The sequence below is a fragment of the Arabidopsis lyrata genome (assembly GCF_000004255.2).
Source record: "Arabidopsis lyrata subsp. lyrata unplaced genomic scaffold ARALYscaffold_7, whole genome shotgun sequence".
Lineage (NCBI taxonomy): Eukaryota > Viridiplantae > Streptophyta > Magnoliopsida > Brassicales > Brassicaceae > Arabidopsis > Arabidopsis lyrata.
The window spans coordinates 2,523,635-2,540,099 of record NW_003302549.1 but is presented as its reverse complement, the minus strand read 5'-3'; the positions used below and the strand labels follow the sequence as shown (position 1 = coordinate 2,540,099).

General features: G+C 34.9%; 3 protein-coding genes across 3 annotated transcripts; 1 reads left to right on the top strand and 2 right to left on the bottom strand.

Annotated features, from left to right (window-relative positions):
• The first annotated feature begins 4,527 nt into the window (after positions 1-4,527).
• LOC9303167 (basic leucine zipper 19) lies at positions 4,528-6,376 on the top strand. Its single transcript, XM_002869065.2, has 3 exons — positions 4,528-4,901; positions 5,000-5,879; positions 6,095-6,376. The coding sequence occupies exons 2-3, from the start codon at positions 5,123-5,125 to the stop codon at positions 6,121-6,123; spliced, it is 786 nt and encodes a 261-aa protein (XP_002869111.1). The 5' UTR covers positions 4,528-4,901; positions 5,000-5,122; the 3' UTR covers positions 6,124-6,376.
• Positions 6,377-6,905: 529 nt separating this feature from the next.
• On the bottom strand, positions 6,906-9,355 carry LOC9303166 (WD-40 repeat-containing protein MSI3). The gene is made up of 6 exons (XM_002867048.2): positions 8,876-9,355; positions 8,211-8,534; positions 7,975-8,118; positions 7,613-7,737; positions 7,409-7,504; positions 6,906-7,327 (listed from the first exon to the last, which is right to left on the bottom strand). Exons 1-6 carry the CDS (start codon positions 9,194-9,196, stop codon positions 7,120-7,122), a joined length of 1,218 nt encoding a protein of 405 aa, XP_002867094.1. The 5' UTR covers positions 9,197-9,355; the 3' UTR covers positions 6,906-7,119.
• A 738-nt stretch (positions 9,356-10,093) lies between these two features.
• Positions 10,094-11,165, bottom strand: LOC9305182 (heavy metal-associated isoprenylated plant protein 25). Its single transcript, XM_002867047.2, has 2 exons — positions 10,719-11,165; positions 10,094-10,621 (listed from the first exon to the last, which is right to left on the bottom strand). The coding sequence occupies exons 1-2, from the start codon at positions 10,788-10,790 to the stop codon at positions 10,235-10,237; spliced, it is 459 nt and encodes a 152-aa protein (XP_002867093.1). The 5' UTR covers positions 10,791-11,165; the 3' UTR covers positions 10,094-10,234.
• Between the last annotated feature and the right edge of the window lie 5,300 nt (positions 11,166-16,465).

Here is a 16,465-nt window from a genome sequence, read left to right as displayed (position 1 = left end):
AATTTAATGACGACTTGACGAGGGGTCTACATTGGAAGGCGTGGGATAAGCTTTGTCGTAGTAAATCGGATGGTGGAATTGGTTTCCGGAATGTAGATGACTTTAACACAGCTTTGTTAGCTAAGCAACTCTGGCGGTTGATTACGGTCCCTGATTCCTTATTCGCAAAGGTATTCAAAGGAAGATATTATCGGAATTCAAATCCCATGGACCCAATTAGATCATACTCACCGTCTTATGGATGGCGAAGTATAGTATCTGCTCGACCTCTGGTTAACAAAGGGCTTATTAAAAGAGTAGGTTCAGGAGAGTCAATTTCAGTTTGGAATGATCCCTGGATACCTGCTCAATTCCCGAGGCCAGCTTTAAGCAACAGTCATAATCATGACCCATCTCTTCTTGTGAAGTGTTTGATTAATAGTCAAACAAATTCATGGGATATAGAATTAATTAGGACTCTTTTTGATCCTAAAGACATTCCTATGGTATGTGTCCTGCCTTTGGGCTTACAAAACAGTCCGGATGTCATGGGGTGGCATTTCACAAAAACCGGAAAATATACGGTTAAGTCTGGATATTACACAGAACAAATGAGGAAACAAGATGAAAATCAAACTCGTTATTTTGGCCCGGATATCCGGCCGTTACAGGCAAATTCATGGAAACTTCAATGTCCACCGAAGTTGAGACACTTTATTTGGCAAGTTCTTAGTGGATGTGTGCCGGTAAATTCAAATTTAAGGAAAAGAGGTATCAATTGCGAAACGGGTTGCGGTAGATGTGGGGCCTCCGAAGAAACAATTAATCATACAATTTTTGAATGTCCCCCCAGCTCTACAAACTTGGGCACTATCGCAAATACCAACGGTCCCTGGAATTTTCCCATCAACCTCACTATATGTGAATATGGATCATTTATTTTGGAGGACACCAACAAATTCCAACAGTTCAAGTTTCCCTTGGATTATGTGGTACATCTGGAAAGCACGGAATGACAAGATACATGAAAACATTGACAGAGATCCCAGAGATACTCTGAAATTAGCGGAAAGTGAAGCAAATGCTTGGACCTTAGCTCAACTGGAAATGGTAAAGGACGCACCGCCCCGTGGGTCAGCTGAGTCAGAGGTTATAAACACTACAGGGTATCGATGTTTCATTGACGGCTTTTGGGAAGAGAGTGACAACTACTCGGGTTTAGGATGGTTCTGTACACTACAAGGTGAGGATGAACCAACCATGGGCGCTGCTAACCTTCGACGAAGTCTCACATGTCTACACACAGAAGTGGAAGCATTAGTTTGGGCCATGAGATGTATGATTGGCCAAGACAAACGCGAAGTAAGTTTCTATACAGACTGCTCAGACCTGGTGAAGATGGTGTTTTCCCCGACGGAGTGGCCAGCTTTTTCTACCTATCTAGAGGCCATTCAGAGCGACAAGGATGAGTTTGATTTTTTCTCTTTATCTTTGATTTCTCGACGTGCAAATTCAAAAGCGGATAACTTGGCACGAAATGTTCGTACCCAACCGCATCTAATTACCTATGTAAACAATATCCCCCAGAATTGGCTTGTATAAGCTAATCTAATAAAGTTGTTGACAAAAAAAAAAAATGACGACTTGAGATGCCACATTCTTTTGTATATTTGTCCGTACAGTATTTCGTATTCGGGTTGCTTGACATCTTAAAAAAAGTGACTATTTCATGGTGTAATACTGTAATCATATATATAGGGGGTGATTGGTAAGTACTTTTAAAGCTTTAGAAAAGGTTTTTATTTATTTTATTTTTCCCATTATATGAAAACCTCTAATAAAATTCATTGGAAAATTAATCTTAAAAAGTATTAACGAATTTACAATTGATTTTTTTTTTTCAGTTCTTTTACGATCCATTTATGTATATAAAAAAGAACATCAGATATTACATTTGATACAAAAATAGAAAAATATGAATGTATAAAAACTTTTCATAAAGTTCTATGTATTAATTTCGTTGTTATATCACAATTTGGGTTTATATTCATTGTAATTTATTTTATTTAAAATCATAATTTTTACAGCCACAATTTCTACAGTTTTGTTGTTACCAATCACATTTTAATAGTTAAAATTTCTAAAATTAAAGTATTTGCAGTCAAAGTCTCTACAGTCAAAGTTTCTACAGCCAAAGTCTTTACAGCGAAAGTCTTTACAGCCAAAAGTAACAGTCGTTACCAATCGGCCTCATAGTTATAGATAATGAAAGATGAGAGATTATATTATTGTTTGGACTTTCATAACATATAATTGTAACAATTATTCATTATTACATGTATAATGGGGTTATGCTAATTTATTTGGCGTTTACGGGTCTGCATAATATTTTTTTTGTCTTATAACAGGTGGGCTCTAAAATGTTTAGAATATTGTTTGATTTATTATTAAATAAAAATTTTGATATTTCAAGCCAAATAGGACTATAGGAGGCAAATGGTCTAGAAATGTGAAATTGACACGTTATTAACACCTAATTCGATTTGAGCATCTTGATATTTTCTTAAATCTTCGTAGACCTCAGCAATGCATGAAATTAGAGCATCTTACTGTCGCCTAACATTTAAGCGTAATTGATCTGAAATATGAAGGTCTTTTTACGCATCTATAAATCTATTGCTTAAAGAGGCTTAAGATCAGATCTCAATACATCATTTTGTATTCAAAGTTAACGAAGAACGAGCTTATTTCAAAGGTGTCGGATGAAGAACCAAAAACATAATAGAGAATATCGAATACATAAATAAATAAACTAAAGTACCCACACTAGCCAAAAGAGTATAATATTTGCATCAAACTTTCTTTTATTTTAAAATATATAAAGTATAAACCCTAAAAGATAGGTACATCTTTCGCGATCACTATTGTATACATCAATCAACTATTTAAGTAATAGAAGCTTTCCAAAAGAGAGAAAAATAACAAGTTGATAGTCGATAGTGATCATTGATTAACGATCCCTTTTTTTCAATCACAAAAGATAAAGTAGATCTGGTGATAAACAATCTATTTGATTTTTTAATCACAAAATATATCTTTGTTTCCTTATAATGACGTAGAACCTAGTTGTCTAATATATGAATTACAACAATACATATTGGGAATTCTACAACTGTTTGATATAAACTTACTAGTAAAAGCTATATTCAAGTTCTTCTTGTGAAACTTAAATTGGTATTTGGGTTTGGAAAAACGATTACAGATTTCAAAAGAATTTGATGCGCTACATGATCTAAATTGTCAACGGATATATATAAATAAATATACATATCACCCCTGTTCTAAAACGCAGCCGCCTAGGCCGTTTAATCGGCGGGTTAAACGCTCGGCGGTCGGCAGCCGCCGCGATTTTGGTTAATCGGCTATATAATCGGAATTTTTTTAAAAAAGTTTCATTTTTTCTGGTTATAAGGTTGATAACGTAATATGGATTGTAGATCTGTTGCAATTGGGTAAAAATCCAAAGAAAACAAAGCAAAGAATGACATAATTGTGAAAAAACAAAAAAACGGCGGAAATTAGAGTTTTCTGGTTGCAGGGGTGATGAAGAAGACGAGAGCATATATGTAATTTCACGTTTCATTAAATGAAAAAAAATAGCAAAACAGCAGCTTCTACGTATCGAACCTAGGTTGTTTGCATTCGAAGGCATGACATAAACCACTTGACCAACAACCTTCTCATGTACATCATCCGTATTATAATATATATATATATATATATAATAAAATTACATATAATAAATCCCGATTAATCCCCATTTAATCTCCGATTTTTTCGCTAGGCGCTAGGCCCAACCCGAGCGCCCGACTAGCGCCTAGCGATTTTTTGAACATGGCATATCACACATATAAACGTAAAACGTCCAGGTCTATCTACTCTTTATGGTTTTCAACATTTTTGCGTCGATGCCTCAAATATTGTTTGTTTTCTTAACTAGACAGAAAAAGTTATATATAAATTATTAGTAACGACTATAACTTTTTAGATTTTCCGTTGTAGAAATTAGGCTGAGTTTTTTTGTTACAACTATAAGATCTAGACTTTTGATTATGAAAAATTAGTAGTGTAGTATGTAATTTGTAAGAATTGACCGAGTGTCGTTAGATCCTAGGCGAAGTTTAGAGGTCGTCTGTTCGAGTGACGCTTGGACGAAACTAATGTTTTGGATTTATGGGGATTACGACTTTTGGTCCAGAACCGCCTGGTATTTTAAAAAAAAAAATTGTAAGAATTGAGAAATCAAAAATAGCCAACAAAAACCAAGTCCTGAAAATGGTCATGACTAATTTTTTTTATTTTTCATTACAGCAATGGACACGACTAATTAAAGAAACAAAAAAAAAAATGAGAAAAAACAAATAAACATCCGTACTTGAGAAATTATAGTTTCTTTTAAGTCAATGGTTTTTTTGTTTTGTTTTGTTTTTTTTCTCATGTAAACTTGTTGGTACAACCATTTTAAGTCTTTATATTATCATGATGATAGTACAAAGTTTTGAGTCCACTTAATTATAAAGATTATAAAAGATGCGGAGCTCCAATCACGTTCAAGTATGTAATATGGAAAATAAATAATTAAAATTTAGTTTAAGACTTTTAAGCCTCAAAGGGCAAATTTTTTTTTTTTAAGGAATTTGTGCAAAGTCGAAATCGTTATCGTACGTTGATGTCTTTTCTCCGGCCACCGAAACGATGCCATCTGTTTAGTGCGCCTTTATAAATCGACGACCCCTTCGTACTTTTCCGATTCCTCTTTCTCTATTCATCTCTCTCATTCTCTCCACTCTTCTCAAAATTCGATCTTTAGGGTTTTTATTCCATCCGCTTATCGCTAATCTCGAGCTCTAGAGGCTTTAAAGGTATGGTTTTTTTTTCTCAATTACAGTATCGGATTTTCAAATTTTGCAGAAATTGACTATTTTCTGTTGCTGAATTGCTCGAATTGTTGTGAAATTAGGGGTTTTGTTTGATTCGGGAGCTCAAGATTTGACCTTTTTAGTTGTTTCGGCCAAGATTGTATCGGTTTTGGAGGTTGATAGAAGAGTAAGGTTACTTTGTTTGTGGTTGGTGGGTTTTAGTAATGGAAGACGGCGAGCTTGATTTCTCGAATCAGGAAGTGTTTTCTAGTTCGGAGATGGGTGAATTACCACCTAGCAACTGTTCGATGGATAGTTTCTTTGATGGGCTTTTGATGGATACTAATGCTGCTTGTACCCACACTCACACCTGTAACCCCACGGGACCTGAGAATACTCATACTCATACCTGTTTCCATGTCCACACCAAGATTCTCCCGGATGAGAGCGATGAAAAAGTTTCTACTGATGATACAGCTGAGTCTTGTGGGAAGAAGGGGGAAAAGAGACCTTTGGGAAACCGAGAAGCGGTTAGAAAGTATAGAGAGAAGAAGAAGGCTAAAGCCGCTTCGTTGGAGGATGAGGTTGCTAGGCTTAGGGCGGTGAATCAGCAGCTGGTGAAGAGGTTGCAAAATCAGGCTACCTTGGAAGCTGAGGTCTCGAGGCTTAAGTGTTTGCTTGTGGATTTGAGAGGAAGAATAGATGGGGAGATTGGATCTTTTCCGTATCAGAAACCTATGGCTGCAAATATTCCTTCTTTCTCGCACATGATGAATCCTTGTAATGTACAATGCGATGATGAAGTTTATTGCCCTCAGAATGTTTTTGGAGTGAATAGCCAAGAAGGTGCCTCGATCAATGACCAAGGGTTAAGTGGTTGTGATTTTGATCAGCTACAATGCATGGCTAATCAGAACTTAGGTGGCAATGGGAACGGATCATTCAACAACGGCAATACATCTGTCTCGAATAAGAGAAAAGGTGACACTTTTATACTATAACTTACAGTTCTCTCTGTAAATCGTTTTGGTTTGGGGGTAACTGTGGAAATCCGTAGGTTGTTTACTTACTCTGATTATGGGTCAACTCTTGCCTTAGTATGTCTTATATATTGTGAAGCAAATTTGTGACGTTCTCACTTAGTTTGCCTCATAGAGTTAGTATGAACTCACTTATGTTTTTGACTCATTGTTTAGGTGGGCATCGTGCATCAAGAGCAGTTTGAAGCATCATCAAGCTTGTACCCTCTATTTCCACCTGCATAGAAATTGTATTCCAAATAAGTTGTAGAGTTCAGCTGCAGCATCAGCTTCGCTCAGGTTCCTTTGTATTCTCATTTTTGTTTTTTGTTCTCTTGACTCTCTTTTCCTTCCATTGTATTTCCTTGTTGAGCTTGACAAACTAGAAGGATGATATTGTTAATACAAACTCAAATGTTCTGTGTTCCTGCCATTTGTTTTCATACTTCAGTTACTTAAGTTTATGTCGAAGAAGTTGATTGAATATTGGCTCTGTGCATGACAAGTAGCAATTGTTTTGGCAACAGAAGTTATTGATAAGATGCATGAAAAAATCTTACCTGCTGAATTACAGTTTGAAGGAGTTGGTGGGGGGTTTCTTTGTGGCACAAGTGAGATCTCGGGACAGGTAAGTTATAATAGATCCACTTCCTGAGATCTCTACCTTATATCCATTAAAAAGAACAACTATACTTAAGGATTCTTGAATCTTGTTGATTAGTACCCAGATTTAGTAGTAGTAGAGGGCAGGATTTCGACTTCCCAGTAAGCATCATGTTGCTTGGTGAAGAACAAGGTATGCCCATGAAGCACACTGATTTGTATTTAGAGCTTGTGGGGCTGTCTTGCTCTAGCCTTACTGTAACATTTCAATGTTCTCAAAATTGTGATCCTAAGTCACTTAGCTTAACCCTTTTGTTGCCTTTAATTGAATCTATTGTTTTAACTTTTACTTGAACCAATCACAGGATCATGCTTTGCAATAGGGTTTAGTAAACTACCAAACTCAAGAATCATAGCAAATGTCCTGAAAAAGAAGATTGTTTCGTACTTAGGATAGGGCATACACCAAACATGGTTAAATATATATTGGCTCAAACACGTTAACAACAACAGTTATAAGTCATCATCATCCACCAAAAGACTTGAATCATTTCTGGTTTTCATTGGAATGTTGTGCGTTATGGTTGCCTTCATCATCATCATTCCTCATCATCTTCGCGGTAGATGCTTTCCGCCATTTGCCAGACTTGAAGACTGTTGTCTTCAGCGACACTTGAGATGACCCAAGGCTCATCCTTGTTCCAGGCAAAGTCTGATATCTTCGCCTTGTGGCCTCCATGAGAGAAGAGCAGCTCAGGTGGACCATCTTCTGCATCCAACTCTATTTCAAGCTGCTCATCCCCGACCCTGACCGATCCACCAACTTTAAACTTACTAATTCAATTCCAATTTTGATTCAAAAGAAAAGGGAAACATAGATAGTAATACCTGTTGATATCCCACACCATGAGTCTTCTGTCCTCGCCAGAAGATGCAAGCACTGTTTCATGGTTCGGATCCCACTCCACTTGGAAAACTTCTCCCCTGTAACAAACCCCTCCCAATCCTCAGTTATCAACCTTCGATCGAATAATTATAGATAGAAGCATATAGAAGCTGTGAAGAAAGTGATAAACTATGAGAGAGGCATACTCGTGTCTGCTCAGGACATGTAATGGCGCAGTCAGCTTACGAAGGTCAAACAAGGCGACAGTCGAGTCTGAGGAAGCTGTGGCTAGTACCCATTCATTAAAGGGATTGAAAGAAAGATAGTTTATCTGCAAAACACAAGGTAGTGTAGAATGGTCACTTGAGAATGTCAATTGCAGAGTCGTTTAAGGGTTTACCAAGCAAAGCTGGCATGTCTGAGAAATGCTCTGCGCAGAACTTCAAATTATTTATCTATAAGGAGACGTTAAAATCTTGCACAGTCAAAACTCGGTTATATAGTAGGTATTCTTGAATTCGTAGATTAGATATAAGAGGGAGGAAGAAAGTTAAGAGATGGTTTATACCTCTCTCTCATGAACTTTGACTTGATGTTGCATTTGGTTTGTCCGTAAGTCCCATATAACCAATTGACAATCATCACCCACAGACCCGAATATGTTCTCATTCTTCATGTGCCATGCCACATCTTCGATGATGCTTTGATGTCCCTAAAACAATGTCTCAGGGATAATATCAGATGCAACAAGCCCAAATCTTCTGTGATTCAGGAAAAAGATAAACAAAGTTACTCTCAACTTACCTCATATACATGCATTGGGTTCAAAACCTTATCACTGGCAGTAGCTGAAACATCCCAAAGGCAGATTCTCTGATCTTGTGAGCCACTCAAAAGATAACCCTCCTTAAAGGAGCTCCAAGCCAATCCATAACCTTCTTGTTCATGTCCCATTAACCTCAGATCAGGATCACACTCACTAGTTTGGGGCTTTCCAGAGAGTCTGGCGTAATCAAACAGAAACACCTCAGAGCCACTTGTTTTAGCACCCACAAGAGTAGGCTTTTGTGGCATACACCTCGCTCTGTTAACTTCTCCATCAACACGTATCTTCTGCTTAATCTCCACCTGCAAAGGAGATATTTTTATGAAACACACTCTAATAGTAATGATCTGTGGTATGCAGAAAAGTTGCAATCATAACCTCTTCTGTATATAAAAGTTTTCACAGATTTCAAGCGCCTAAGAAATTGTCCAAGTTTCATGAAAACTTATCAATATAGCATATATCCCAAAGCCAAAATCCAAGCTTTTGAAATGAAAAAAAAAAAACGAAATACTCAAGCCAGTTGTTGATTCCGTCCTCACTTTATGCTAGAACTTTCGTCGAACACATGGTGTGCACATAACACAACACAAACAAATCCGCAAAAAAATAGAAACTGAAGAAACCTCCAGGAATCAATTACCTTAGGGACGATAGGTTCCTGATCTCTTCCACCTAATCCTGGTTCAGCGTCAGGTGTCGGAATAACGACATCGGCGACCATTAGAAAATCCTGGGCACCACCAGAGGTATGAGTCCCTAGGATAAGCTTATGGACGGCGAAGTAAGGATCTTTCGCGTATGGAATCGGCGTCGAAGGGACCCAATGGAGAGTTAGAGATGGCCACTCGAGTGGGTGAGAGATCATAAGATCGTATAAAAATGGAGTGTTCCTTTTCCAAACAGAGAACTCTTCCTCCACCTGATCCAATCCCGGCTCATCTTTACCCTCTTCCGCCGCCATCACTCTCTACCTTACTCGTTCTCGCTTTTTTTCTCCTCTTGGGGTTTTTCTGGTACAGTTTCCCGCCTAAAAAAAGTAGATAGACGAGAGGAGGGATGAAGCGGGTTTTACGGAACAATGCTGTTTCGATGTTCTAGAAGAAAACGCTGTGCCGTTTATTTTATACAAAAACGACCTGTTGTTACGAAAGTTTTAGCTTGAGAATTGAGAGGCTGAAAACTGAAATAGTATTGGACTATTTATTGGGAGGCCCACTAAGGATCCACTCCATTCTTAATTTCCGAAATTTATTTACATTAAAAACAATTATCCTCCGAGACGATTTTTTTCTTTTTCATAATAAGTTTGTTTTTTTTATTTTACTAATGACTATCGTGTAAAATGAAAACTCCTTTGATCTAGTAGTTAAACAATCAAGACTTAGTGGTTTCACATTAAACCTAGGATTCAATTTCTTTTAAAAAGCAATAATTTTTGCATATCAAAAATCTCCAACGTAATGCGACCAATCAAATCCACATTGATGACAAAATACTTGAGAGAAAATCCTTCGCTAGCTTTCCACATTGATAAAGTTTAGCACCAAACACGCTATTGATGTGTAAAGTCTAAACCAACGCTTGTGACAATTAGTGACAACTAAACTAATAATTCGACTTCATCATGCATGGCTAATGATCAAATTTGCATTATCTTTTCGTTATTAGTCAATTCCACCTAACTAATAGGTCCAAGGGCTAACAAACTAAACTTTCTTAATTCTTATAGTACGACAAATTTACTTTTCTAAACACAATTATTTGGGCAGCTTACCGTATCATTATAGTTTTGATTATTTTTCTAATGCTATAAAATAATAATTATCATATATAATCGTATTATTTGGCACTTATCAAATTATCAAATATAATCACTAATTCATCACCATGAAATTTACATTTTTTCACTCGTTCTTATCTTAATACATACGTGATGAAAACATAAACAAACATCAACATCCAAACACAAAGACTAATCCCAGTAAAAAAAAAAAACATATCACATAACAACACAAGCGGAGGCGTTCTCGTCGCTAAACGCCGTAGTATAACGAACCTCAGTGGAGCTAGCACGTGCGAGACGTGACACATGTGGATCATACTCGGTGTTCCTAACGTACCCAGTCGGGGCTCTGTTATCATAAACACCAGACGCGTAAGGATGAGCCACCACGTCGTAAGGAACAAAAGGATATAACTCGGCTCTTTTACCGGTCCGGTGAATGATCCGAGCCACCACTTTGTTTGGCTCAACGTACCCAACCACTGTCACTTTCTGAGCATTTGGCTCGATGGTTACATCTCTTACTCCTCTCATTCCTTCTAAGGCTCTCCTCACTTTCCTTTCGCATCCTTCACAGTCTATCAAAACCCTCACATCCACCGTCTAGTAATTTCCAACCACAACATATTTATTTTTAAAAACAAGATATGACTATATATAGATAAACGTATATTTATGAATGGATATTGAATTTAATTACCTGTAGACTTTTGTGTCTCTTGGATCCATGGGAGCAATCGAAATATTCAGAGACGTGATCAAGAACACCCATTTTACTTATTTTCTTGTTTTCTTCTTTCTTTTGGTTTGGCGGAAAAAAAAGTTTCTATGTTGAGATATATGATATGATTTTTTTCCTATTGTCAACATAAAAGAATGAGTTTAAAATGTTGAAAATACGACCCACCAAACTCTATAAGTAGTTTTCGACCATATATTTTGTATCAACCTTCAGTGAGTCGTGTGTGAGTTTGACTCTCAAACGGCAAGAAAAGCCAATATATGTGTGTGTGTGTGTGTGTATTTGTGGTTATTGGGTCTATATGAACCTTGTTTTAAAAGGACTTTAATCTATATAGGTCGCTTTTGTTATATATGCATCACCAGTGTGACAATAATTAAACTTTGACAGATAGATGAAATAGACATTTGTAATACAATTTATGTTTAATTTGCTATTGAGCGAAATAATAGTAGTAGTTTTTAAGATATCTATATTCGCAATTATTGTAAATCTGATTAAACAATTAGATAACTGATGAATATTTTAGGATTGGAAGTTGGAATCTCTTAAGACGGACTGCTCATGTTACGTAATGGTGGACCACTCTTGACATGTTTATGCACAAACAAATATATAAATGTTTCAAGTTTCAAGTTTCCAGTTTCAACATCAGCTTCTTCATTTTTTATGGTTTCAAAATTAATAACTCTAAGAAACATTGCTTTTTTCCCTTCCAACAACAGATAAGATAAGACTCAATGAAAACCACATCTCATTTTCATTCTTCTTTTTATATAACTTCTATACATAGTTTCACAATTTTGATTAGTATATGTTACATGTTATGAGATAACCATTGGTCCATATTAAATTACAAAACAATATTTTATTTTGCGGGGCAACCATCCATAACTAATTCACTAGCCTCTGGGGCCTGGAGGAGCTTTCATACCAACTTAAAATAGCAAAACTATATCATATATAATCTATATGGGTATACTAGAAAACAAATCACGTTTCTTTGTAAAATAAAAGTTGCATGGTTAGTTGTAACTTAATTCAACGTGAATGATGTAACGATTTTGTCATCACAAATTAAAGATTCATATAACTTGGGAAATCGGAAATATGTGTCTGTATCTACTAGTCACTCATAATTGGTTATGTTTGCTTCATCCATGTGTTCATTGTGTTGATAATTCGGATTAAATATCAGAATTCTCGTCTTGGCATCATTGCTCACAAATTTTGCTGTACTAATAAAAAGCACAAACCCAAATGGAGTCATGACACAGGATTTAAAACTTCTATATGATATATATGTTGTATGAAACAAATAGATTGCAAGAAATTAATAGATCTGATGATATGCATATTTTGATCCTGTTTTCTGTATAGAGTCAACCCAAACCATCAAATTTTTGGCAGTGTTTTATTTTCATGTAATCTGCATTCGAATATTGCTAGGTTTATAAAGAGTTTTGGTCCTCTGAAATCCAAAAAAAAAAAAACTATTTTTACCTGATTTTCATGCACTTTTTTCTCTTTGGAAACCTAACATTAGTTGGCAACAAATAAGGGAAAAAACAACATTCTGACGAGTAAGCCATGATAACAATGGGCCCTTATTAATAAAATCCCTGATGGCAAGGCCCAATATATACAAGATTATACTTTGTGTTGTATATTCCATTATGGTTGGTTCATTGTGATCTGTTAACGAGTTTAGGTTTTCGATTTAATAACCTTATCTATGTTAGAAACCTTCAGCAATTCACCATAAATGTCAAAAACATCATAAGCTTAGTTTAATCATAAAATGGGAAAATTTTAAACGAAGTAGACCAAAATTTTGTGACTCCTTTTAAACGATTTTTTCTCTGAATCGCAAATTCTCTTTTTTTCTTAACCACTTCAGTGTCTAGATATGAATGAACCAAACCTTTTCTGAGTCATATTCTACTAATTATATTGGAACATCATGGTCGTATGGGGCAGCTATTGAATATATATAGTTTGTTTTACTGAAAATGATAGTTAAGAGGAATATGATGGAAATAATTTTATTTGTAAGTGGTGATTAATTAAGAAAAGTGGGATTTTTAAAAAGAATTAACAAACAATATAAAAAATTGGATGTATTTTATAGAAGAAACTTGTATGGATTTATAGTCTTTTAACTGTTTACGATTTATTAAAACAATTTTAGTGTTGTAAAGAAAATGGAACTCAAACAGTATAGTGGAATCCACTCCAAACTCCAAAAGAAAGAGAATCTGTTGTTTTACGCTGGTCCAAAAAACTGAGTGAAAAAAGCAATTCTTTTCCCTTAAGAAAATTTCAACTTCGATGGTTAACTTTTAAAAGAATAAAGAAAATGCCTTTAAAATTCTTCCTTTAAAAAATCACTACCTCTTACTAGTCACAGCCGTGGTAGTGCACGTTGGATGAAAATGATATATATGGGTTTAATTTTAAAAATTTTGTTTTCCACATATGATTTGTTTTTTCATAATGAAAATATAATTAAATAAATAAAAGATTAAGAAAGAAAGAAAGAAAGAAAGAATTAATGGAGTGGGACAAAGAAATGAGTGAGAAGGAACTAGGAAGATAAGTCAAATAAATAGCCCAAAAAAAAAAAGATTACGTAATTGATGCAGAAATATGGAATATTGTGTTGTGTTGTGTGTGACAGGTCGTGGCCTCGATACTTTAAGCCTCTTGGAAACAAGAATTAGTCCAGAGAAAAAGATATATATACGTTACCAACACCGAAAGAAACTAAACCGGGAAAGTAGGATCATTCAATGCGTCTGTCCGATCATCCGGTTATTGCACGAAAAAAGTTCACAACCATCGAAGACAACTAAAACTCTTTCATGAACAAAGTCTACTAGGTCAGCTTTTGTTATACGTTACCAAAATGGTCCATTGATTTATACCAGTCAATTTGACGAAGAAAACAAATCAATCAATTCTCTTATATATATAATGTACTTGATTTGTCAAATTTTGTTATTCGTGCCAAGTATATGTCGTATCAAAACGGTCTTTCACGCGTAACACTCGGCCGAATTTTGTAAACAATAATAATACTAAATTAAAAAGTCATTTGGTCTTCAAAGAAATGTAAGAACCGAAGACATCGAATTTTGTATCATATAAAGAAAGGTACATGGCAATTTATATGTGAAGATGAATCCTGTTTCGTAGTCAAAGTTGCACGAGAAATTGTTGGAAATTTATTTAAATATTCTTTTTAGTTTTCTTGGCTCCAAGGTGAAAATCTTTATCTGTTAAATGAATCTTCTTGTTCTTTTCTCTATTTTTCTTTTATGAAGAAACCAGAATAATAATGTTTACTGTGTAAAAAAAAGGAAATAACAATGCTTTGCCTTTGTCCATTTTGGTTGATTTTTCTCGAGAACAGAAGAGAAAGTGAAAAGAAAACAGAGAGAAAAATAAAGAGAAAGAACAGTTCACATGAGTTTCGTGTGTCGGTGTCCATCGTAGACTGTGACACGAAGCTGACACCTTTGCATGGCCACGGGAAACCACCCCCCCATTCTCTTAAGTCTTCTTAACCCTAATTTCTTTTCTCCTTTTTTGTATCACTTTTATTTTTTGTATCACTTTTTATCTCAATTGTCATAATGATATTTAAATTGTTTTACAAAAAGATCCATTTCAAAAAAACGTTAGAACTTATTGACTTTTAAATACTCTTTATGGTTGATGTCAAATAAAAAAAAATCTATATGATTTATTGAATATTTTTAACCACTCTATATGAATTATTGATTTTGTATCGTGAGCTTTCTTTGTATATAGGTTTGATTTCTAAAACAGTTGTACTAAATTTTTGGGCATTCATCGACGTGGACAATATAGACAGATTTTGGATATCATTTAATCAGTTGGGACAATGGACCATGTGTTTGCAACATATGCGACAATGCAGGATCTGTAATGCAGTCAATGATATCTTACATATGTAGGCATCGGTGAAATATATAGTATTATTTTTGTTGTCCATCATAAAACCTGGGAAGTCGAACCCGATAATTGTATATTGTGTATACATACATAATAGTATAATGTACATAAAATCACATACACGTAATCTCTAACGTATGTCTAAACGTATATTGTACACATTATATGGCACCCAATCCATGGGCCATAGCGTAATATTTTATGGCTTTGAATGCGTTTGGTGATGTCCGAACATACCGAACGTCGATGGCAAACGACTATTGGCGACAGTGAGGGCCAAAGCTTATATTATCGCATGCATGTGGACTTTTTTTTTGTGGCATGCATGTGGACGTTATAGCTAGCTGAGATACAATTTTTAACAATTTCTTTTAAACGTATATTATCATTAGAAATGGGTATGAAAATTGCTTGATATTGATGATTGAAATCCGATAAAAAAAAAAAACTTTTTATGTTGTTCCATGGACTTTTCCAAGGAAAATTATTAGTGTTTTAACCCAAAAAAAAAATTAGTGACGAAACAAATTAAAAAGCTATTTCGGTGTTTTAAAGTCTTTCTATATACATCTTTTAATTGTAACTAGTTAGCTACATTTTTTTAATCTATTGTTTAATATGTAATTTTATCATTCTCTTTACATTTATGCAAGAACTCTGAAATTAAAGAAATCCAAAAAAGATAACCATATATATATATATATATATATATATATATATATATATTTTATATAAGATAACCATATTTGCTTTGAATTGAACTTTAACAGTACTCTTGGAGCCTAAATATACAATAATGAAGGGAAAGTAACATAGAGTAATGGAGGAAACTAGGAAAGTGATGTAGCAGTTGTACGGGGTAAGAGTAAGACAAGCTAAGCAACAGGCGCAAATACAAAACCTTGCTTCTCGGTGTTTCTAAAACGTACAACACCAACAGTCCCTTAATAGACTAGAACTTTTAATTTTGAAGTATAGAGTTATTTTACTCAAAGCTACGGCTACGTAATATACGCAACATGTTCTCGGTTTAATGTTTGAGATTTAGATAATTAAATGGTGTGGTGTGTGAAACTGGACCAATCGGCAAAAACGGGAATTGGGTGGAAATGACTAATGAGAGTGGTTTGTCACGATGCGTATGAGAAGATTTGATCGAACGCAATGTAAGGCTTTAATACACGCATGATGCTTTTACATTATGCAACAACAACACGTACATTTAGTGTAAATTTCGTAGTAAACACGGATTGTGTAAAAACGACGAGCTTAGTTTAGATATTTAAATATCTTTTAGGACGAAACAAAAAAGTTGTCGGGGTCGGTGTCGTTTTGTGCAAAGATTTTCAAAAGTAAATTAGGTTAATGTCCGCTTTCACCAAAAACCACGAAATGTTCGAGATACTTTTTTTTGCTACGATAAAATAATGAGACCCCCTAATTTACAGTGATTTATGACCACTTTGATTAATTTCCTAACGTCCGTCAATATCAATTTACATCTGACTAAACTAATCAAAGCTACAAAAATATTAAATTATATAATGATGTGTTCGTGTAATTAGCAATCAAAGATGGTTGGTATGAATGATGATATATATTAGATAAAGTGTATATTTGTAATAACTAATGGTGGCTAGGAATTCAACAACTCGTGTTTGTTTAATCAAATGTATCAATATATTAACTACATTAAAAACATAATTGATTCAGTATCCTAATTA